Source organism: Protopterus annectens, chromosome 7.part0 (assembly GCF_019279795.1).
Source record: "Protopterus annectens isolate FY-2018-M chromosome 7.part0, PAN1.0, whole genome shotgun sequence".
In the NCBI taxonomy this organism is placed as follows: Eukaryota; Metazoa; Chordata; order Ceratodontiformes; family Protopteridae; genus Protopterus; species Protopterus annectens.
This window is the reverse complement of record NC_056739.1, coordinates 152,307,791-152,331,149: the sequence shown is the minus strand read 5'-3', so window position 1 is coordinate 152,331,149 and position 23,359 is coordinate 152,307,791. Positions and strand designations below refer to the sequence as shown.

General features: G+C 43.4%; 1 protein-coding gene across 3 annotated transcripts in view; it reads right to left on the bottom strand.

Moving 5' to 3' along the window:
• CACNA1S (calcium voltage-gated channel subunit alpha1 S) overlaps positions 1 to 23,359 on the bottom strand; it is a 3,469,037-nt gene that overhangs the window by 2,980,443 nt on the left and 465,235 nt on the right. For all 3 annotated transcript variants that reach the window (XM_044076603.1, XM_044076604.1, XM_044076605.1), the window contains one exon: positions 7,526 to 7,665. In XM_044076603.1, coding sequence (XP_043932538.1) covers positions 7,526 to 7,665 — 140 coding nt within the window. The remainder of the gene's footprint in view (positions 1 to 7,525; positions 7,666 to 23,359) is intronic.

Sequence of the window (23,359 nt, the reverse complement as noted above, 5' to 3'; positions counted from 1 at the left end):
TAGACTGCAGTGTAACCATTCGGAACTTTGACTTCTTGACAGATTTGTTTAATTTGCTTAGGTCTAATATGGGTCTCCAGTCCCCTGTTTGTTTTGGCACCAAAAATAATCTTGAGTAAATTCCGAATCCTACTTGTTCTACGGGGACTTCTTGGATGACTCTTTTGTGCAGCAACTTTTGAATCTCTATAGTTGCTTGCTCCCTTAGATTGGGTGGAACATCTGGGATTGTTCTGGTCTGTGGAACAGGACTGGAGAAGGGAATGGACTATCCTCTGGATATTATTCTTAGTATCCACTTGTCTCTTGTGATAGTTTTCCAGGTTTCTGGGTACATAGATAAACATCCTCTAACCGCCTCCCGAGTAGAGCAGCCGGGACTCCTTTCAGGAGTGCTGATAAAGGTGTCCATGAAAGGAATCATGGTCACCCTGGTTCTGTGGGCCTCCTCTGTCTCTGGGGCGGCATCTACCGTTGATACCTCCCTCTCTGCCCCTGGAGAAGGAATCACCCTGTGCATCCTGGAAAGCTCTCTGGGATCTTTTGAACCACATTATCCCACTCTTCTGTCATTTAGGATAAGGTATTGAAGGTACGGAAAAACGTACTCCAATGGCAGAGAAAGTTTTTCCTTTCTGCTTGCATCAGGTGAGAGTGTATTTTACTTTGAGTCCAAAGAGTGAGGAACCATCAAAAGGGGCATTAGTAAAAGTAGACTTAAAGGGCTCCACAAAATTGCACAAGCGCATCCAGGAGTGTCTCTGAAGGGAAACTCCGGAACCCGCTGCCCTGCTCGCTCCATCAGCAGCAAAGGATATCAGGCGCATGGAGGAGTTGACGATGAAATTGAAGGTGGATAGCTGGCAGGAGACCTTCTCATTCATTCCCGCAGCCAATGTACCTTGTAGAGTATCTCCTAGTTCTTTCAGGAGATCTCTCTGTAGACTTGTCAAATGAGTGAGGTAGTTCACCGATCAAAGAGTAAAGGTTGCTGATGAAAAGACACTCTTCCCGTATCTGACCATCATTCGAGAGTCTTTATTCGGAGGTTGAACAGATGAGGATGTCTCTGAAAGTTCCTTCTTGGTGGTTGCTGCCACCACCATAGCATCTACAGGTACCCCCTTGGTGAGTAAATCCTTTCCGGAAGGAGCTGATAAGAATTTGTTTGGCCTCTGAGGGACTGGTTCCATTGTGTCAGGTGACTCCCACGCCTTTTGACTGACCAGGTCCATTAGCTCATCGAAAGGCAAAGACACCCAGGAGGTTGAAGGTTGAGATCCAAAAGCCTTCAGGTACACTGACTCCTCATCAGAAGGGGTGGTGGCCTGCCAGCCACCTCTCTGCTTCAGGATCTCTAGAATATCTGCAAATGAGATATCATCAGAGGACGACCATGCAAACCCTTCCGACTCCTCAAGGTCAGTGTTTGAAGTGACAGACTCATCTGGAGAGTCTATGTGCTTCCTCTTGGAAGTTCTCTTCCAAGTAGGCTCCTCAGAAGGATATTCTGGGGAGGCCTCGGAGGAGAGGGGTTCACCCAATGGGGGATCCTGAGACTCTGGATCTCTACTGTCCTGTGGAATGGGTGGTGCCGAGACAGTAGCCGGTGCCTTAGGGGGATGAATGCTGGTATCCTTATGTGGAGCTGTATGGGTAGACAGCATACTCCTCATCAGTTCAAAGGCAGATCCCACCGTCTCCGAAGACTCCCTCTGCTCCGAGGAGACAGAGGAAACCACCAGAACCAGCGAGATCGGACACGAGGCCGATGTAGGAGCTGAGCTAACCCGGGCCAATGCTCCAACGGGCAGTTTCGCCACTAAAGATGATCGGGGCCGAGAATCCCCCTCGGGGCAGACCGGGGAACCCCGGCTCCCAGACTCTGCAGACAGCACCAAGAGTGTTGGGGCAGAAGTCGACTCTGTGAACACCAAAGTGGGTCTCAGTATCGACAGATCCACAGTAAGTGGTACCAAGCACTCTGGCTCTGAAGGTCCAGCTTGGCTCGGAGGAGGAACAACAGTGGGTATGATTAGCATAGTAGGCTCTGGGACCAAATGGGTCGGAGCCAAAAATAATTTAGTTAGTGCCAGCGACTTCAAGAGTCTGCGCACCACCAGTTCCACGTCATCATCAGATAAGATCCTGGTGGACCTGGAGGATAGGGATGGAGAACGAGACCTGTGCAAAATGGGAGAACTCAGTATCTGGGAAACCGGTGAAATATCCATGGACTGGCTCCAAGAAGAGGTATTGTGTGGCTCCGAAGACTTTGGAACCCAAGAGCCAGGCTTGTCAATCAATATAACCTCAGACGGCTCTGAGGACAGTGGAGCCGAGGTGGTAGTGACCTTAGAAATTTTTGGTAACTTGACTGGCGGCTCCGACTGAGCCAATGTAGCAGGTGATGTCTCTTTTGAGGTTTGTCCTTTTTAGAAGAAGGAGAAGAAGAAGAGGAAGAAGAACTGTGGACAGCTTCCTCAAAAGTTGGCTTTAAGAGCCCTTTAAGGATCAATTTATTTCTCCTTTTTTGTAAAACCCTGGCACTGAAGGAATGACAGAATGTACAATCCTCTTGTAAATGAATAGCTCCAAGGCAATACACACATATGACATGACATTCTGTGAACACTTCTGGCATTTTTTGAAGCCCGAAGGCGTATGTTCCCTCTCTTTTGGGTCTTTGGACATGATAAAGTTAAGACCACAGTATAACAACAAGAAATTTAACTTACTAAACTACTAATAGCTAACTACAGGAAACACTAAGGAGATAGACAACAAGGGAATAAAACAGGGCCCCTAACTCAAACAGCCCTATTTCCCAGAAAAAAACAACACACTAACTACAAGCCCTCTAACTAAAATGGGTGAAGAGCTCTCTAACTTAAACAAGCTACTATTTATATACAAGGGATACAGTAAGGCCTATGAAACAACGGCCAAAGGCAGCACCAGAGGGAATAAAAGCTATGACAATTTAGAAATTAGTAATTCAAAAGCTAACTATGTAACTACAATGCAAGAAAACCACAGCTACTATAATATAGAAAAAGATTATAGGTTCTAAAAGGAAAAATGAAGACAATTTTTCACAACTTAGCCACAGCCAAGAAGATCGCATCCAACCTTGTAAAGCAGCAAACAAATCTGGGGAATTACACCACTGCATTATGGGATACCTACTTGCCACGAGCCAAGTTTGAGTCTTTCAGCTGTGTATTCAGCCGAGTCAGAGCTAGGAATCAGCTTCGAACCCATCATTGTAAGAATAGAGAAGGCTAGATAGGACAACATAACATCATACGCTTCCCGTATCTGTCTTTTGTATGAGACTCTTTATTCGGCGAATGGACAGATGAAGAAGTTTTCGCTAATTCCTTCTTGGTGGCTGCTGCCACCACCATAGCATCAACGGGAACACCTTTGGATAAGAAGGCTCTGTCTTCAGGGGCTGTAATGTATTTATTGGGCCTCTGCGGAACTGGTTCCATCATGTCTGGAGAGCTCCAAGCCTTCCGACTCACTAAGTGCAATAGTGGGTCGAAGGGAGGAGGATACCCAAGAGGTGGAGGGTCAGGAACCGAATGCATCCAGGTACACTGACTCATCTTCAGAAAGGGCAAGGAACGTCCAGTCACCCCTCTGTCTAAGGATTTCTAAGGTGTCTGAAAAGGAGACATCTTCAGAGGGGGAACGTGGGGACCCTTCTGAGTCACCCAAGTCTGTGTCTGATGTCAAGGACTCAGGGGAGTCCACATGCTTCCTCTTGCAAGTCTTCTTCCAGGGGACCTCCTCCGAGGGATGTTCAGGGGAGGTTTTGGCAGAAGTCGGATCACCCAATGGGTAATCCTGGAGCATGGGTTCCCTCCACTTGGGGCAGAGGGGAGGTTTGGAGGTGGACACCGGCACTGAAAGCAAAGGAGTCAATGGAGCCGGGGGTGGAGCTGTCTCAGCAGACAGCACGCTGCTCATCACCTCAAAGGCACTGCGGTCCCAACTCGAAAGAGTCCACGGCTCTGAAGAAGCAGGAGGCCTCCTCCGAACCGAGGGCGATGGCTCCGAGGCCAATGTAGGAGCCGAGCTGATCTGCGCTGAAGCTACGAGAGGGAAAGTAGGGTTGGCCAAGGGTCCGATGCCGCTCCCTATCGGAGCCGACAAGGGAGTATCGTCTCCCAGATCCCTCGATAGAAGGAGGTATCGAGGAGATCAAAGCGGTAATCAGAACCAAAAGACTGGAGGAGGTTACCGGAACCGACGGTTCCACCACTACGACTTCCATACACTCCGGCTCTGAGCTCAGAGGAGTCTTAGGAGGAATTGAGACAGGTGTTGGTTGGGTTGTTGGCACCGTTTCTACCTGGGATGGGCCCAAAAGTATTTTAGCTAATGCTGGTGTCCTAAGAAGCCTCTTCACCACCCTCTCCACATCATCATCCAAGAGGCTCCTGGATTACCGAGAGGAATAGATTGAAGACCGGTGACTGCCTGCCGCAGATTGTAATAAAGGAGACTGTGGAGCACACCGCACCGGTTCCAAGGTAGGAGACCTGGATCTCTTATGAGACATTACTGGCTCCGAAACAACAGATGGAAGTATATGTGAGAGTATGTTGTTGGAACCAACAGTCGGTCCAACTTAGCTTGTTACTTGTCGTTCTGTTTTGACGGTTCCAAAATCGGAGCTGAAGAGGATGAAGGCTTGGGTTTTTCCAGTTTTTTTTTGCTGGCTGAGTCCCCTCCATAGCAGCATCAAAGGGGTCCTTTAGTAACCTCGTAAGATCAATTTGTTCTTCCTCTCCTGTGGGACTTGTGAACTAAATGCATGGCAAATAGAACACGAATCCTGCAGGTGAACAGGCCCTAAACAATACACGCAACTCGTGTACCCATCTGTAAGGGACATCTTTTGACAGCACGAATCGCAATTTTTGTAACCCGAAGGTTTAGATTCATTGGCAGTATCTTTCGACATAATGTTGAACAGCACTATCTAAAACTAGACAAAAAAAACGCATTCTAACAAGATAAACTAGCAAAAACAGACAAAAAAATCCTTTTTTTTTTTCTCTTTATATAGACAGGAAAGAAAAGAAGGCAAACTCCCCACCTAAGCAGAGCCTCTAACTTAAACGGCAACTCCTTAAAACTTAATAGATATTAAGAAAGGCAAGAAAAATGAAGAACCCTCTAAGTTAAACGGTTTTAGAAGAAGGGAAAGGGCCAGAGAGAAAAATGCTTAGTCCACAACAAAGCAAGTCACTCAGACAGGATAGGGAAAGGTAGAAAAACAAAGGACAAAATTACTAATAAGTTAGATAATATAAGAGCAAATATTTTTCTTCAAAAAAATAATAAAGAGAAAACACTTAGCCTGAGCCAGTATCCGCAATCTCGATGCTGCAAGCGGCAAACGAGATCTGGGTAACTACCACTAGGTATGCTGGGATAGGGGCTAACCTCAAGCCAGTAAAAGCTCTTGAACTACAGTATACGGCCGAGTCAGAGCCGTGGGTCAGCTCCGAACCCAAACAGATCTCAAACAGCAAGAACGAAGGTGAGATACGGACAACATACCATCATTTATTTACCGGGAAAGTTGAACTTGGAACAAAGCCAATTTTCGGCAGAGGCTCAAAGAGAAATACTCGAGATGTATGTCTTTGTAACATGGGAGGGAACCGGAACACCCAGAGGAAATCCACATGAATGCAGGGAGGACATGCAGACTCTGCAACGAAGGCACCCCAGCCGAGAATCAAACTGGAGAACCACTTGCTGTGAGGTGACAACACTATTGCTGCACCACTGCACCATCTACAATTCCAGAATTCTGAAAGTTAAAGCAGCAGAAGAACAAACTTTCTTCTCAAATCTTTCAAAAGCTTTTCCATCCTTGTCAGAAGGAATGAAGTGAGCATTCACAATATGTTTAGCAGCAGATAGCATTGCTAAGGAAATAAAATCTGGATCTGATTTAGGATTAGAAAACAGATATATACCTAGCAGACATTTTGAGAGCCGGAGGTTGACTGTCAGGCATGCTGCTAAGAACGCATCCTCTAAAGCTGATAAAATAGGAGGGACTACTGCAGGCTGAGGAAAATCCATCTGCAAGAAATCGTAGTATTTCTGCTGGGAATTTAGGGATTTCATTCTGTTCCCCACCAAAACAAATCTTTCATTACCAATAGTTTCAGAAAAAGATAACTCTTCTTGAATGAAATCTGAAGAAACACTTTCCTCTGATCAAAATCCGCAGTCTGGGAAGAATTCATTGAGAAAAGTACTGCCTTTTCAGGCTCTGCTCTTCTGATTGTGAATCTGTGTGTCAGAAAATGAAGGAATTCTTTCTCTATAAAAATGAGTGACTAAGAATTCTGACAAAAAAGTGAAGCTTTTGAGACAAATATCTCAGTGACTGTCCCCAAAAAGCACAAAACCATGCCTTAAATAAAAATAATATATATGAACATTTAGAAAAAACAAGATTTTTTTTTTTTTACAAAAAATGTTCACAAAAGCATTCTCTTAGTAAAAAAGTCTGACAACTATGACAGTCCATAAAATAAATCCTACCACAAAATGTTTTATTAAATAAACAGTGCATTTTTTCCTCAGAAAAATTAAAAGTGGAAGGCTTTCCCAAGAAAGGTACTTATCTGCCCAGCCTTGAATGATCACTAACCGAAACTCAGTTACATGAAACCCTCAGAGAGTGTGCACTTCAGCAAAAGAAAGGTGCAAAGCTTTTGCCACCCTAACTGCTGCTTTAAATGCCTCTTCTTGAGCCACTCAGCAGTAAAGGGGCATGGAAGGTGCTCTGAAGCTTTGAAAGTATCCTAGGCAGGATATAAACCATACAACTTAGACTACTGCAATGGTGATCTAATGTTGAACATCATCAGAAATACCTAGGTGGTTGTGCACAGCTGCACAGCCAACATTTCTTGCTGCGGTTTCTAATTCTTCCGCATAACTGCATTTCTCATAGGGTCTATATTAAATAATCGAAGGTACAAAATCACGAGTACCTTTTCATCTATATGTAAGTGTCGAACGTCCTCTTGAGCGAACGGCCACATCATCGATTTCTTTCCAAGTGAAAGAAATCGGTTAGACGTTATTTTAAATCTGCCCTTTCCCCCACTGTAGTGCGATCTCAGAGTTAGTATATTTAGTTCGGGGGTGTGGGGAGCACAGCCCTCCAATTGATAGTGTTTGTTACATTGTGTCATGGGTGTTGGACTACTGATTTCTTTCCCTTGGAAAGAAATCGATGATGTGCACGTTTGGTGAAGAGGACATTCGACAATTATGTGTCGATCAATGGGTATTCGTGATTGCATATCTTCGAGGTTATAATATAGACCCTTTCTCATATATATATATATATATACACACACACACACGTACACACATGCATTCTTTACAGACAGAGGGACAGACAGGGACAACCCCACACAACCAGTTTGATTTCCACTAGAGCAAAATAAAAAACGGAAAATGAATGCCGACTCACCCGACAAAGACAATTACAAAGTCTAATATATTCCAACCATTACGTAGGTATGCATCTGGATGAAATAAGAACCCATATGCTATTATCTTCATAGCAGCCTCTAGTGTGAAGATTATCAGGAAGATGTACTCCACTTTCTCCTGCAAGAATAATAATAAGAAATAAAATCACAGACTAAAAAATTACAAGATGCTGTTTACAGTCAATCATTACATTTTTCTACTGGCATAGCAATGCAAATATCTGCTGATTAGAAGAAACATAGGAATTCACAAGTTAACAATCCATATCTCTATTTATTATGAAAAGGCTGAGACATATATATTACTACACTCTATAAATACCCAGGCTATGTTTCATGCCATAAAGGAAAAGAGATGGAGAGAGAACACAAGTCATCATAGCGGGAGATCACCTAAACAGCATTAAATAGCATGAATACATGTATGGTTTCTGTTTTTGCAGGCAATTTTAAATGTTTTAACTTGACTAATGAAGTGTTTACTGCAAGTGAAATTCATTATTTTCACTTGGGCTCTCTTTTATACTTAGCAAGACAACCAAGATTAATAAGATTCTTACTGATATAAAGTAATTTTCTAGAAATTTAAATGTCTTATATTTTGCATAACATCCCTTTTGGTGAAAAAGAAATTGTTGTGAAAATGATATCATTCAATTATTTACTAAGAAAACTACTTTTCCTTATTATAATATAGAAAAAATGTTATCTGATCCTAAAGAATCAAGAGCTCAATAAAGTGCACATTTATAAAAAGTATACTTCTATGAAAACATTTTACATGATGTTAATTAATGATGTTATTAATATGTACACATGCGTTTTTAATAATTGACAATGCTGTTCTTATTGCAACTCTGCTTGGTAGTCCTAAAATACACAAAAGTATTACTACTTCTCCCCTTTAGGCTGATAGTTTCAGGGGACAAGGGGAGAGACAGAAGGTGCATCAATTTTTATGCACTGTAATTCAAATCCTTTTCTTCAAAATTTGACTTCTTTTTTGAAAAATAGTTGGTATTTCCTGAACAAATTATACTGTTACGTATTTTAAAGCAATGAGACATATATCATTACAGCTGATGTAGTGCCACTGTTTACATGCACAACATGGAATGATGGGACTGATGTTATCAGACAATTCTTTTGTTTTTCTCCAAACATCTTTACTACATTTTCACATATGACAAAGGCAATCTTACATTTATATAAGTGAAAAACATACAAAACAATGCCACTTCAGCAACAAACAGTTTACATCACAGACACCAATGAAACAACTGTAGTTGCAAACATTATACATCACTTATAAACCATCCAGTCACTGTCAGTTAAGCATTATACAGCTCTTTCAAATCCTGCCTCTTAAAGCTCATTCCTGCTCTGCCTATATTGTTCCCACAGTTCTCATTTATTCATATGCAGTCTGCTCCTTCCCTTCTCTAACGATCCCAGTTCCAGTTGTTTTATCTGTTACTATCTTCACTATTTCTACTAAAGTTGGTCTAGACTTTGATTTCCATTTTCTAGTAATTGTTTTTTTGGCAGCCACCATAATTAGACTCAGCAAGGCTTTACTACGTCTAGGCAATTCCGATTTTGTAGCATAACTCAAAATAAAATCATCTCCCCAATCAGTCCAATCTGCTCACCCAGCATCTCCGACAAAGCAGTCTGCAGAGAATCCCTAAAGTATGCCAGCTCATTACACTCCAAAAAATATGTTCCCAGCTACCTCTTTCTTGCCCGCCATACCTCCAACATTTGCTATCCACCTGAGGAAAAATTCTTTGGAGTCTACTTGGGGTATAAAAATACCTATGGAAACACCTCCAGGCAAAGTTCCTATATCTTCTAGACTTTGTTGCATATTTGGGAGATATACATATATCCCCCCATTGTCTCTTTGTGAATTGCTTATCCAATCTCTCTTCCCAATCCTTTTTAAGCTCCTCTGATCGACTCTTATAATTATCATGCAATATTTTATATGCTTTACAAATTATTCCTTTTTTAATGGCAGCTTCTCTTCTAGATTCTATTAAAAACTCTACCAGTGCTGGTCTTTCATTTAGGACCCCCTATTTCTTTTGCTTTGCCTATATTCTGAAAGCAATCCTTGATAGGGAAAGCAATCTCTACCCTGCAGTCCACATACATTTTTGGCCTCTTCCCATTCTATTACCTTTCCCTTTCTAGTTACTTGCTCCCAATACCTTGGCTCCTTTGCCAGTCTTCTCCAATAAATTCCAGCCCCCTCTTGCCTATTATCTGTAACCCTGACCGCAGTCATTACTATCGGCAAAGTCCTTTTCTTCATTCTTGTGCTGGTTTGGTTCTTAGAATATTCCTTGCTATTTTATGAATATAATACTTTGTATGATTTTGGTTGTTCTCCTTAAGAGTCTACATCAAAAATCCCAATCTCTCCTTATTCCTTGACTCTGAATTATAGTTTTCTGCTTGTGCTATTTATTTATAATAGCCTTAACTGTGTTGCTCTAAAATACCCCCTAAAATTAGGTAATCCTAGTCCGCCTTGTTCTATTAATAGAATCAGTTTATCCCACTTGACCCTTGCTGTCTTCCCTTCCCGGATAAAATCCTTCAACTCTTTTTTAATTGCTACTCACAATTTCTACAGTTGATAAAAGTATGCCTGACCTGTGTATATGACTAAATGGACTAAAAACATTTTAATGGCTTGTATCTTAGTATCCATATCCATATAACAAACTTCCAATTTCTCATTTTTTTTGTATTATCTTCTGTTTACTCTCTTCCCAGATATCCTTAGCTGCCACCACAGAGTCATTTCTAATCCATACTCCTAAATGCTTAATTTTATCACGTCTTAATAAATATGGATATTGTTGGACCAATTTGGTTCTGGGTACATAATTTACCGTTATTGCCTTTGTTTTAGCTTCATTAATTTTAAAACCTGAGAAGATTTAAAACTGCCTTAAAATGTACCACAACACAGTAATGTCCCTTTCTGGTTTTGTTATGTATAAAATAAATCATCTGCAGATAGAGCCAGCTTTTCCTGACTACCATACCAATTATATCCTTGAATTTCTGAGTCCCTTATTTTCCTTGCCAATGGTTCTAAATATAATGCAAACAACAAAGAGGAAAACAGACAAACCTGCCTAGTTCCTCTACTCAAGCAGAAATTATTGGAGAGGACCCCTCCGGCTTTAATTCGCGCCTCCGATCCCTCGTGTATTCTTCTAATCAACCTTATAATTGTATCAGAGAAAGCAAATGGTTCCATTGCCCTGCTCATGAAGTCCCAATCTACTCTGTCAAATGCTTTGTCTGCATCAAGACCCACCAATAAAAGAGGTACTTTCTTACATTCTGCTTCCCTCTGGATCATCAGTGTTCTGTTAATATTGTGAAATGTTTGCCTCCCCTCCACAAAACCACACTGATCAATATCTATCAATTTTGGTATCATATTTGCCATTCTTTTAGCCATTATAGACATGAACACTTTATAATCATGGTTTAGTTTTGAAATGGGCCTGTATGAAGCTGGATCCGATTGCTCTTTACCCTCTTTAGGTATTACTGTTACCACTGCCTTCTTCCAGGATGCTGGTACTTCTCATACTCTTAAAATACTGTTAAACAAAACCTTCCAGATCTTTATAAGTTGTTTTCCCTCCTAACTTCCAAACTTCCACAGGAATATCATCTATTCCTGGAGACTTTCCTGTAGAATGGTTATACATAGCCATTTTTACCTCATCTCTTCCTATCTTGTTAGTAATTGAGCCTCATCTACCTCTAACTTTGGCATATTTAATTCTTCCATAAATATTTCCATTTGTACATTTTCTTGATTTCCATATTTCTCTGCTTTATACAAATTTTCATACAATTTCTGAAATATTTCTAATATTTCTACACAATCTCGTTATCTTACTTGTTATAGGCTCTCTAAGCTTGGTGACTGCCCTTTTCACTTTCTGTTGGCTTAGTCATTGTGGTAAACGTTTTTGTCTCAAATTATTATCAAAAAACAGTTGCATAACAGCAATTATTCTAAATCCATGCATATTATTGAGGTAATCCCTTACTTTCTGTTTAGCATTCTGCAGTTGCTCCTTTTCTTGTTCAGAAAGATTTTCCCTATTTTGCAATACTTCAACATTTGTCAATCCCTCTAAATAATTCTTGTTACTGTTTAACCATATCTCCCTTTCTTTTATTTCCAACCTAGATTTAAACTCCACTTTAATTTTATCCCACTCCTTAGCTATGTTTTCATAAGATAAGTCTATATTCTCTAGTAGCTCCTGAATTAATTCCACAACCTGCTTAAATTCCCTCTCTTTTCAACTGACAGGTGGGAAAGCATGTCTCATTTTTATTTCATTACCTTGCATTTTTATTTTAGTTATTATTGGTTCATGACCTGAAATAGTTATTGGGTACGTTTCAAGAACTTCAATTACATGTACATGCTCCTGTGAGATATAAAATCTATCTAGCCTAGCCCAGTTTATGTATCTCGGTGAGTAATATGTAAATTCACTCCGAGCTCCTAATACTGAATTCACATCTTCCATGGCAAACATTTTCATAAATTTCTTCAAAAATCTACCCTCTTTTTTTTATATTTTCCCTTCTAGGCCCCCCAGACACATCTTCACTGTTGCTAACCAAATTCCAGTCTCCACCTGTAAGTAATATTCCTTGCTGAAAGCTGATTATTTCTCCCAGAATTTTCTTAAGGTCCATTATAGCAGTTTTAGGGGGATGTAAATGCATAGCATTGTAATCCTCCTCCCTTGCCAGTGGCCCATTAGTACTATGTATCTTCCATTATTATATTTTCCCCTCTTCTTTCACTATTGGAGCTCCTCTTGAAATTAATATAAGTACTTTTCCTTTTCCCCAGATATTCCACTGAATAACCATCCTAAAAACCTTTCTTTATCAAATTCACATGTTCAGTTCTTTCCAGGTGTGCCTTCCATAGCATAGCTACTTGCACTCTACATTTTTTAATGCAGTTCACTATTCTTTCTTTTCATATTTATCTGTAAGACCATTCAGACTGAAAGACATTACAGAAAGCATAATTTTCTTATACAGCTATTATTACCAGCTTTTATATATAGCTGCTATTTTGTTAAATGTCTAGTTCCAACTGTTATGTTACATGTATATACTGTTCAGCAGGTTGGACTTTTATACAGTTGTTTCATGTCATATCCATGTGCGCCTATGTCACATCTTACATAACTTTTTTTTTGAAAGCCCCAAAAATCCCTCCTAAAACCTATGAATTTAACAACACACAAAACTAAGTACATCTTCAAATATTGAAGTTTTTGCTTCCTAATAAGAATGTAAGTTCTAAGCTGATAGCTACACAGACAGGCTAAAGTTAACCAAAAAGAAATGTTAGTCATGCTAAGATGCACAGTACAGCCTGTACAATTAGTAAGTGCTATTTGATTTTGTATTTCTTTATAACTCTCCCAGTTGAGAAAACACTTGAATTCTTTCAGTAAACACTTCATCCAAGCCATTTCTCTTTATCCAATTTTCTTCTAGTGACATACAAACCAGACATAAAACTGCTAAGGGTACCTTGTTTATCAGGAAAAAAAGCCTTACAATATTCAATATTCTTTTTCATTTACATGCTTTGTAATAAACTTGTTACTGGATAATACCTAGGGTTTTTCCCCAGTCATTTCCCTATAAAAGCATGGGAAAAAAACACACTGATTTTTCTTTTGTCATACTCTCTTAATCAGACCCTTCCACTCTCCCCCATCTCCTCCCGTCCTCATTCATTTTTTTCAGTGCAGTGCCTACATTTCTCAAAACTGAACAAAGAAAAATAGATAAGAAGGGTGAACAAGAAAAAACAAAAGCACCTGTTTATATTAGTATCCCCATTGCATTAAAAAACTGAGGGAACTTTACCTCAAGTCTGACTGGTTTTGTATTACCTTTAAAGCTGTCACACCTGGGAAAACCCCTGATTGTTTTCAGTGAATATTATGTCCTAATGAATTTCTCTGTTCTTTTTTCTTCTTTTCCCTCAGCCAATCCCCTTCCACCAGACTGTCTCCAGTTTCTCTTTATCAGATCATCTCCATGGAGGCATGAAGACCAGCGGCAGAAATGCTGCTTAGTATACATATTTGCAAGTGGTAGAAAAAAAGCCTTATAACATTCAATATTCTTTTTCATTTACTTGCTCTCTGTCTTAAAACAAAGATCCTTAATCAGTCATTTCCCCATGCAACAATGAAAAAAACACATTAATTTGCACTCTGTCATGCCCCTTAACCAGCCCCCCCCCTTTATTTATTTATTTATTTTTAATCTTTACATTGCCTATGTTTCCCAAAACTACACAAGAAGAAAAACAGAAGAGGGGGAGAAAAATAAAAACAACACCTGTTTACAATCCCCATTACACCCAAAAGTAGCATGCAAAGAAAACTTTTAGTTATGTACTCACCATAACTTCAGATGTTTGGGATCCATCTCGCCTACATTCTGACTGATGGGTTCGGAGCCGATCCCTCGGCTCCGACTCGGCACGCTTATGCCAAAGAGCGAAGTCTCTTATTGGCTGAGCTTACTATATCCCAGGATGCACCACTACCAGTCCCCCAGATCTAGTTTGTCCGCATACATACACAGACACACATGCTGCTTATATAACATCATCAGATGAAACAAAATAAAAAACAGTAGAACTCAAAACCGTTCAATCTCTTCTGATCTCCAAGGCAGGGGGAAGGAGGGTGGGTATTAGGAATGTAGGCGAGATGGATCCCAAACATCTGAAGTTATGGTGAGTACATAACTAAAATATGTTATGTGATCCTATCTCGCCTACATTCTGACTGATGGGACAGCATCCCTAGCACCTGAATCCTGGGTGGCTCACTGGAAAACACTCCTGAGTACCGTGGAACCAAATGATGCTCGCCCTTTAGATGCCACATCCAATTTATAGTGGGAAATGAAAGTGTGTGGGTTGGACCAAGTAGCCGCAGCACAAATCTCAGAAATAGCGAGCTTGGAATGAAAAGTAATAGAAGTAGCCATAGCTCTGGTAGAGTGAGCTTTGATAGATGTTGTAAGTTGCTTATTTGAAGAGGAATAAGCCTGAGTTATGCAATCTCTAATCCATTTGGAGATAGTAGCTTTAGTAATGGTTTTACCCAATTTATTATCTGAAAAGGACACAAACAACTGGTCTGTTTTTCGAATTTGTTGAGTCCTGTCTAGATAGAAGCGCAATTGCCTGTGAACATCCAATTTATGGAGGGTGTATTCCGCTTCGTTGGAGAATTTTGGAAAGAAAACTGGTAGCTCTAGAGATTGTTGGAGACAGAGGTTAGAACAAACCTTTGGAACAAAAGATGGGTTAGGCCTAAGTGATACTCTATCCTTGTGAAAAATCAAGTACGGTGGTTTGATAGATAGGGCTTGAAGCTCTGAAACTCTTCTTGCAGAGGTGATTGCAACTAAGAAGGCAGTTTTCCAAGACAGATATTTTAACTCACATGTAGCAGCCGGTTCGAAAGGGGAAGATGTTAAGGCACGAAGTACCAAATCAAGATCCCACGGAGGCGCAGGATGAAAAACTGGGGGTCTTAACAGCCCAGCACCTTTAATGAAAGTTTTGCATAATCTGCTGCTCATCAACGGTGGATCCATGGATTCATGAAATTTGGAGATAGCTGCTAATTGGACTTTAATAGTAGAGACTGAAGATCCTTGATTAAACAAGGGGTTGGGAGGGTGGCCTAATGGTTAAGGTGTTTGCCTTGCAAACACAAGGTGCAGGGTTTGAGTCTCACAAGGGATATAGCTTAAAATGGCAGTTAGCTTAGTACTAATCTATGAATCTATGAATCTATGAATCTATGTTAAAAATTTCAAAACCTCTGGTATCGGGGCAGTAATAGGGTCTAAGCCCCTGAGTTGAGCCCAGATAGCAAACCTCTTCCACTTACTGAGGTACAATTTCTTAGTGGTGGGTTTGTGGGCCGAAGATAAAATGTGAATAACTTCCGGGTCTAAGGTGTGATTTCTGACTAAAGTCGGAAGTGGAGGAGCCAAGCTGTCAATTTCAAAGTGTGAAGGGACTGGTGTTGTCGTCCCGACTGATGAATCAGCAGATCCGGAGTTAGATCCAAAAACCAAGGACCGTCCACAGCATGTTTCTTTAGGTAGGGGAACCATACCTGACGAGGTCAGTCCCGTGCAATTAGTATCATTGTGGACCCCAATTGAGAAGCTTTCTGGATGACTTTGGGGAGAAGTGGGACCGGAGGAAAGGCATAAAGTAGTCCTGTTGGCCAAGGTTGGGCTAGAGCATCCGTAGCTGCCTCCCCCTGACGCGGAGTCAAGGAGAAGAACCTTTTGCACTTTGTGTTTTGTGGTGTTGCAAACAGGTCGCAGCACGGGTCCCCATCTTCTGAAAACCTGAGCTGCTACTGTTTCGTTCAGGGACCACTCGTGAGGAGAGAGAATCGTCCTGCTTAATCTGTCTGCCAATATATTGGATTTCCCTGGAATGTGGGTCGCTACCAAGAAACGGTTGGTAGCTACAGCCCATTCCCACACCCTCATGGCCTCTCTGCAAAGGGGGTAAGATCTGATCCCTCCTTGTTTGTTTAGATACCAGACCACCGACATGTTGTCTGTGTGGATAGCGATAATGCCTTGAGGGAGAAACTTGTGGAGGGCCTGTAGGGACAGAAGTACAGCCCTCATTTCCAATACATTGATATGGAGAAAGGTTTCGTCTGGAAGCCAAGAACCCTGAACTAACCTGCCCAGACAATGCCCCCCCCCACCCTGTCTGGGAGGCATCCGTCGTCAGGGTGGCCACCGGAGGGGGGATAACAAAGGGTCTTCCCTGATTCAGATTGGATGGCTGAAGCCACCAGCGGAGGTCCCGTTTGCACGTCTCTGTAATCAGAATGGGGTGATTGTGGGGGAGATTCTGAAAGGACCATTGTGTCGATAACAGCCACTGAAGAATCCTCATGTGCAATCTTGCCAGTGGAACTAGGAGAACCGTGGCAGACATCGAACCTAAAAGTTGCAGGACCATCCTGGCTGGGGCTTTGGATCTTGGAAGCAGGGCTTGAACTTGACCTTGTAAAGTTTGAATCCTTTCGGTAGGAAGAAAGACGCATCAATTTTGAGTCTATCTCTGCTCCTATGAATCTTATGCGCTGAGAGGGCAGCAAGACAGACTTTGACCAATTGAATGTAATTCCCAGGGTAGCACCCAGGAGATGGTGGCTTTGAGGTTGTCTATTAGTAGATGCCTGGTGGTGGCAGTCAGGAGCCAGTCGTCCAGATAGGGAAACACTTGGAATCCAAGACTCCTCAGGTGAGCAGTCACTACTGCCAAACACTTGGTGAACACCCTGGGGGCTGTGGTGAGACCAAAGGGCAGTGCACAAAATTGGAAATAACTGTCTCCCAGGCTGAAGCGCAGATACCTCCTGGACGCCTGATGTATCGGTATGTGATAATAGGCGTCCTTGAGATCTATGGAGCACATCCAAACATCCTTCTCCAACAATGGGAGAATGGATTGTAAAGTGACCATTCGGAATTTGGACTTCATGACGGACTGGTTTAGTTTGCTGAGATCCAATATTGGTCTCAGGTCCCCTGTCTTTTGGCACTAAAAGAACCTTGAGTAATTTCCGGATCCGATCTGGTCTGTGGGGACCGGTTGGATGACTCCTTTTTCTAGCAGCTTTGAAGCTTCTGCGGCTGCAATTTCCCTTTGACTGGGTGGTGGGTCCGGGATTTTTTTGGATGGTGGGGGTGAGTGTGTGAAGGGAATGGTGTAACCTCCGGCAATAATCTGAAGCACCCATCTGTCCTGAGTGATAAGACTCCCAGGCTTTTAGGTGCTTGGCAAAACGGCACCCGACTGGCTCCGGAGCAGCACAGCCGGGCAATCCCTCATGAAGTGTGGGAGGCTGAAGAGCCACGAAAGGACTCATGGTCTCCAGAATTGCGGGGCCCTCTGCCGCCTCTGGGACGGCGTCTCCCAGAAAAATTTCCCGTCCTCTGCCTCTGGAAGGGAATCTTCCTGCTGTTGAGGAAAAACTTACGTGATTTGGAACCACATCTTCCCTCCTCCTTTAGCCTTGGGATAAGGCCGAAGGGAGTGGAATAACGTGCACCTACGGCAGATAAAGTTTTTCCCTCTTGCTCACAGCGGTAAGAGTGTCTTTACCTTAGGTCCAAACAAAGAGGACCCATCAAAGGGAGCGTCGCGAAGGAAGACTTGAAGGCCTCCATGAAATGACACAACGGAGCCAGGCTTGTCTCCGTAGAGACACGCCTGTGCCTGCGCTCTGCCCGCCCCTTGCCGCATATGAAATGAGCCTCATGGACGAGTTAGAAATCGAGGTAAGGATAGCCAACTGAGAGCTAACCGACTGGGCTAGCTGCTCAGGTAGGTTACCCGAGAGGGAATCTGACAGCTCCTTGACCAGATCCCTCTGTAGCCTGGTAAAATGTGCCAAATAATTCAGGGACCTTAGTGTAAAGGCCGCTGAAGTCAGGGTGCGCTTCCCGTGCGGTCCATGCTCCTAGACTCCTTATTAGGAGGATGGACGGACGTTGAAGCCTCTGCCACGTCCTGTTGTGTAGCAGATGCCACCACCATGGCATCTACAGCCACGCCTTTTGTCAAGAACTCCTTCTCGGGTGGGGCAGACAAAAATTTGTTAGGGCGAGAAGGCACTGGTTCCACAGTATCTGGATGTTCCCACGCCCTCCGACAAACCAAATCCAGGAGCTCGTCGAAGGGCGGAGACACCCAGGAGGCGGAGGGCTGAGCCCCAAAGGCCTTGAGAAGCACTGACTCAGCAGAGGGGGGTTTGGATATCCAGCCGCCTCGTTGCTTAAGAATCTCTAAAATGTCTGCGAATGAGACATCATCTGAGGACGACTTTGGGGACCCCTCCGCATCATCAAGATCAGTGTCCGATGTAAGAGACTCGGGGGAGTCCACGTGCTTCCTCTTGCACGATCTCTTCCTTGGGGGTTCCTCCGAAGACAATTCCGAAGAACCCTCAGGAGGAGGGGAACCCCAGTGGGGTAACCTCAGGCCCGGGCTCCGCTGCCTAGGGACAGGGGAACTGCCAAAGACCCAGTCTCCACGCCCAGGGAAGGTGCCGGTAAAGCCGTAGAGATGGCCAAAGAAGACTTGGCCAAGGCACTCCTCATAGCTCTGAAAGCCGGACCCCCAGAATCCTGGGAGTGTCCGGTCCCCGGAGCCATGATAGCATACGGAAGTCCCACAGCCAAAGCACCGAGAGGGAGGCTCGGAACCGACAGCATAGGTCCCGAAACGTCACCCCCGGGTCCGGCCGAAGAAGTCCGCGTGCCAAACTCAGACCCGAAGGCCGGGGTTGGAGTAAGGGTCGGAGCCGACCCTAGCATCTCCACCGGCTCCAACAGCACCTGCTCCGACGGAGCCGAAGCGGTCGGAGGAGGAATGGCAATGGAATGGGCTGTCGGCTCCGAAGCCAATTGGGTCGGAGCCGAAACAAATTTTTGAAAGACTGGGGACTGGAACAGCCTTTGGAGCACCCTGTCTATGTCCGAATCTGACATCCTCGATGACCTAGAGGAGACTGAATGGGTTCGAGTTGGCCTCTCCAATGGCCCCAAGGGGCTAGGGGACCGGCTCCGAGGCGACACGATAACTATCGGCGCCGAAGGAATACACAAACCAGTTTCTATCGGTGCCGAGGAGGACTTAGACGCCGAGGAGGAAGTGTCTGAGCGGACAACCTTCATCGGCTCCGAGACCAGTGGAGCCGATGAAGGTGACCCGCCTCGATGCCCCAGCCATCGGCTCCGAAGCCAGAGGAGTCGAGACTGGAGGCATCGAGGCAGACCGTTCCGCCCTCGGCTCCGAAGTCCTTGGAGCCGAAGGAGAAGCCTGCCTATGTCTTTTGGCGGTCGGGTCCGACGGACTGGTCGGAGCCGCCCTTTCTTTAGCAGGAGAAGGAGAGGATGCTAAAGCTTCTTCAAAGGAGGGTTTTATAAGGCCTTTCAATATAAGCTTATTTTTCCTCTCTTGGAGGACCCTCGAGGAAAAAGCGTGACACACGCTGCAGGACTCCTGCAAATGTTTGGCGCCCAAACAATATACACAGAGAGAGTGGTCATCCGTAATAGACATTTTAAAACTACATTTAGTGCACTTCTTGAAGCCCGAAGGCCTAGGTGCCTGAGACATTATAAGAAAACTGAGTAACTCTCTCACAGACAAAACTTTGTTGGAATAGACTGACCCTACAAAGATTAACTTGCCTTTCACAATGATAGCCCGCAATTAAAATAAAGGCCAACTGAAGACATACAACAGTGAATAAATGTATAAAGGAATCCAAGAACCCCTAAGGTTCAAAAGGGATTAACCGACAGGAAAGGCCCTACGGATCAAGGGAGCCTGTAACCAGAACAACACCAATCACACACAAATTTTCCACAAAAAGTTTTCAAAACACACACACAGCACAGAGTAGCTGTTAAAACAGCTTTTTGTTAAAGAATTAGCAAATTTCTGACAGAAAAAGTTAGTGAAAAGACACTACTTAGCTCAGCCAGCTCGAGACCACGTCTTTGCTAGTTAGCGGCAAACGAGATCTGGGGGACTGGTAGTGGTGCATCCTGGGATATAGTAAGCTCAGCCAATAAGAGACTTCGCTCTTTGGCATAAGCGTGCCGAGTCGGAGCCGAGGGATCGGCTCCGAACCCATCAGTCAGAATGTAGGCGAGATAGGATCACATAACATCTATGCAATACAGATACAATACTATTAAGAAAAGAAACTGTTTTCTTTACTTACGGTTAGTGTTCTCCCCTCTCTTCCCCTCCCCAAAGCATTTTTCTGAACATTATTGACATGAAGTAGAGCATATACTTTAGAGTACCCTACTCAGCAAACAAATTTTAATGGAGTTCAATATTTCTTGTGCTGTCATATTTCATAAATATAATTATTGCATTGTAATAACACATTAAGTTACTGATTTTATTATTGTTCTTCTCCATCACCCAAATCCTGTCTCTTCTTCATTTCCAACATACTCTTAATTCTTCTAGTTAATTCTTGTGCTCCCTTCCTTCTCTCTAACATTTTTTATTGAAATACTGGAAAAGGTTTCACTGGTGTAGTCTCTCTGTGGTCTTTATTACCAGGAGAACAAACAGCCGAATCCCCTTCTGTTTCACAGCTTAGTTTTTGTTGGACAAACTTTTGTATTTCTTCCTTAGCATGCACTTCATCAAAAAATGATTTTTGTCCCTCCAGGGAAGAATACCTTGAAGATAGCTGGATACAGCAGTTTGAATCTCACACCTGGGTCTCGACATTCTCTGAACAAAGGGATGAATTTACTTCTCTTTTGCTTGATGTACAATGAGTAATCATTCTCCACAAACACTCTGTTGTCTCCTACTTTTAGTATTTTGTCCTTCTGCCATAGTTTTGACAAAATCAAGAAGTTATGTACTCACCATAACATTCGATGTATGCAGTCCATCTCGCCTCACATTCTTACCCGTAGGTTCAGAGTTGAATATTTGCTCCGACTCGGCCGATTTTACTAGCTCGAAGTCTTTCATTGGCTGGGCTAAGCAGGTATCCCATGGTGCACTGCTCCATATCCCCAGATCTAGTTTGCTGCGAAACTCATTTGGACTCCATGCACACATCACATCCAGGTAAAGAATAAGCTAAGCAAGGGAACTCTGCAGATAACAACCTAACCTCCAAATCCTCCAAGAAGATGGAAGGTGGGAGGGTAAGTAAGAATGTGAGGCGAGATGGACTACATACATCGAAAGTTATGGTGAGTACATAACTTCTTGATGTTATGTAGTCCTATCTCGCCTACATTCTTACTCGTGGAACAGCGTCCGTAGCACCTACATCATGGGTGGTTCATAGGAAAATACTTATGAGAACTGTGGAGCCAAAGAAAGACCTGCCCCTGGAGACCACGTCCAATTTGTAATGAGAAACAAATGTGTGAGGAGAAGCCCAAGTAGCTGCAGCACATATATCATCCATTGACTATCTGGCTTGATAGTCTGTGGATGTGGAAACAGCCCGAGTAGAGTGAGCCTTGACCTGAAATGGCAGATTTTTACCTCCTGCTTGATAGATGAAAGAGATACAACTAGATATCCATCTAGACAGGGTGACCCTGGAGACCGGGGAACCCATTCGGTTTTCCGAAAAGGAAACAAAAAGTTGGTCAGACTTCCGGATATCTTTTGTTTGGTGTTGATAAGCATAATTGTCTGTGTACATCCAACTGGTGAAATCTAAATTCTGCCTTGTTAGAAAAGTGGGGAAAGAAGACAGGCAGCTCAATGGATTGATTTAGGTTAGACACGGAAGCCACTTTAGGAAGGAATGAAGGGTTTGGTCTAAGAGAGACCCTGTCTTTATGGAAGATTAAATATGGAGGTTTGATAGATAGGGCTTGAATTTCTGAAACTCACCTTGCTGAAGTGATTGCTGCTAAGAAGGCTGTTTTCCAGGTCAAGAATTTCAATTCGCAGGTAGCTGCAGGCTCGAAAGGTGGTAAAGTAAGGGCTTGTAGAACAAAATTGAGATCCCAGGGCATGATTGGTTCGGACACCGGGGGACGGAGCAACAGAGTACCCTTCAGGAACGCCTTGCATAGTCTATGCGCCAAGAGACTAGGCTCATTCACTACATGGAAATTAGAGATCCCTGCCAGTTGAACTTTGATGGTGGCTGATGCGGAACCCTGATGGAAAAGCATAGATAAAAACTCCAGTACTGAAGCGATTGGAGCTGTGTAAGGATCAATGCCTCTGGTATGTGCCCAGATAGAAAACCTTTCCCATTTACTAGAATAAATCTTTCTAGTGGATGGTTTATGAGAGGACGATAATATATGAACCACTTCTGGTGAGAAATTATGAATTCTGACTAACGATAGAAGTGGAGTAGCCAGGCTGTCAACCGGAGGGTCATCAGGGAGGGGTGGAACTGTCCCGACATATGTGTCAGTAAATCTGGTTGAGGGTCCAGAGTCCAAGGAGTATCCACAATGAATTGCTGAAGAAAGGGAAACCAAACTTGGCGAGGCCAGTGTGGAGCAATCAGAATGATTCTGCTTCCCAAGGATTGCACTTTCTGAATCACCTTTGACAGCAGGGGAAATGGAGGGAAAGCATACAACAGACCGGAGGGCCAATTGTGAACCAGAGTGTCCCTGGGTGACTCCCCCTGTGGGGGGATCAGCGTGAAGTAGTTGCTGCATTTCACATTGAGGGGGCTGGCAAAAAGGTTGCAGCAAGGCTGACCCCATCTGCTGAAGATTCGCTCTGCAACCAGGCGATTCAGGGACCACTCGTGAGGCATCAGAATAACTCTGCTTAGCCTGTCCGCAATCACATTGGACTTTCCCGGAATGTGCGTTGCTACCAGAAACCGTTGGGAAGATACTGCCAAATGCCACACTTGCATGGCCTCTCTGCACAGAGGGTAAGACCTGGTTCCCCCTTGCTTGTTTAGATACCACACTACTGACATGTTGTCTGAGTGTATCGCAATCGTCCCTACAGGAAGAACACTCTGAAGTGCCTGGATGGCTCCTTTTTCTAGCAGCTGTGAGACCTCTGAGGCTGCTTGATCCCTTTGACTGGGTGGTACGTCTGGGATTTTTCTGACTGGCGGGGGTTCTGATGAAAATGGAATGAGATAACCTCCGGAAATTATCCG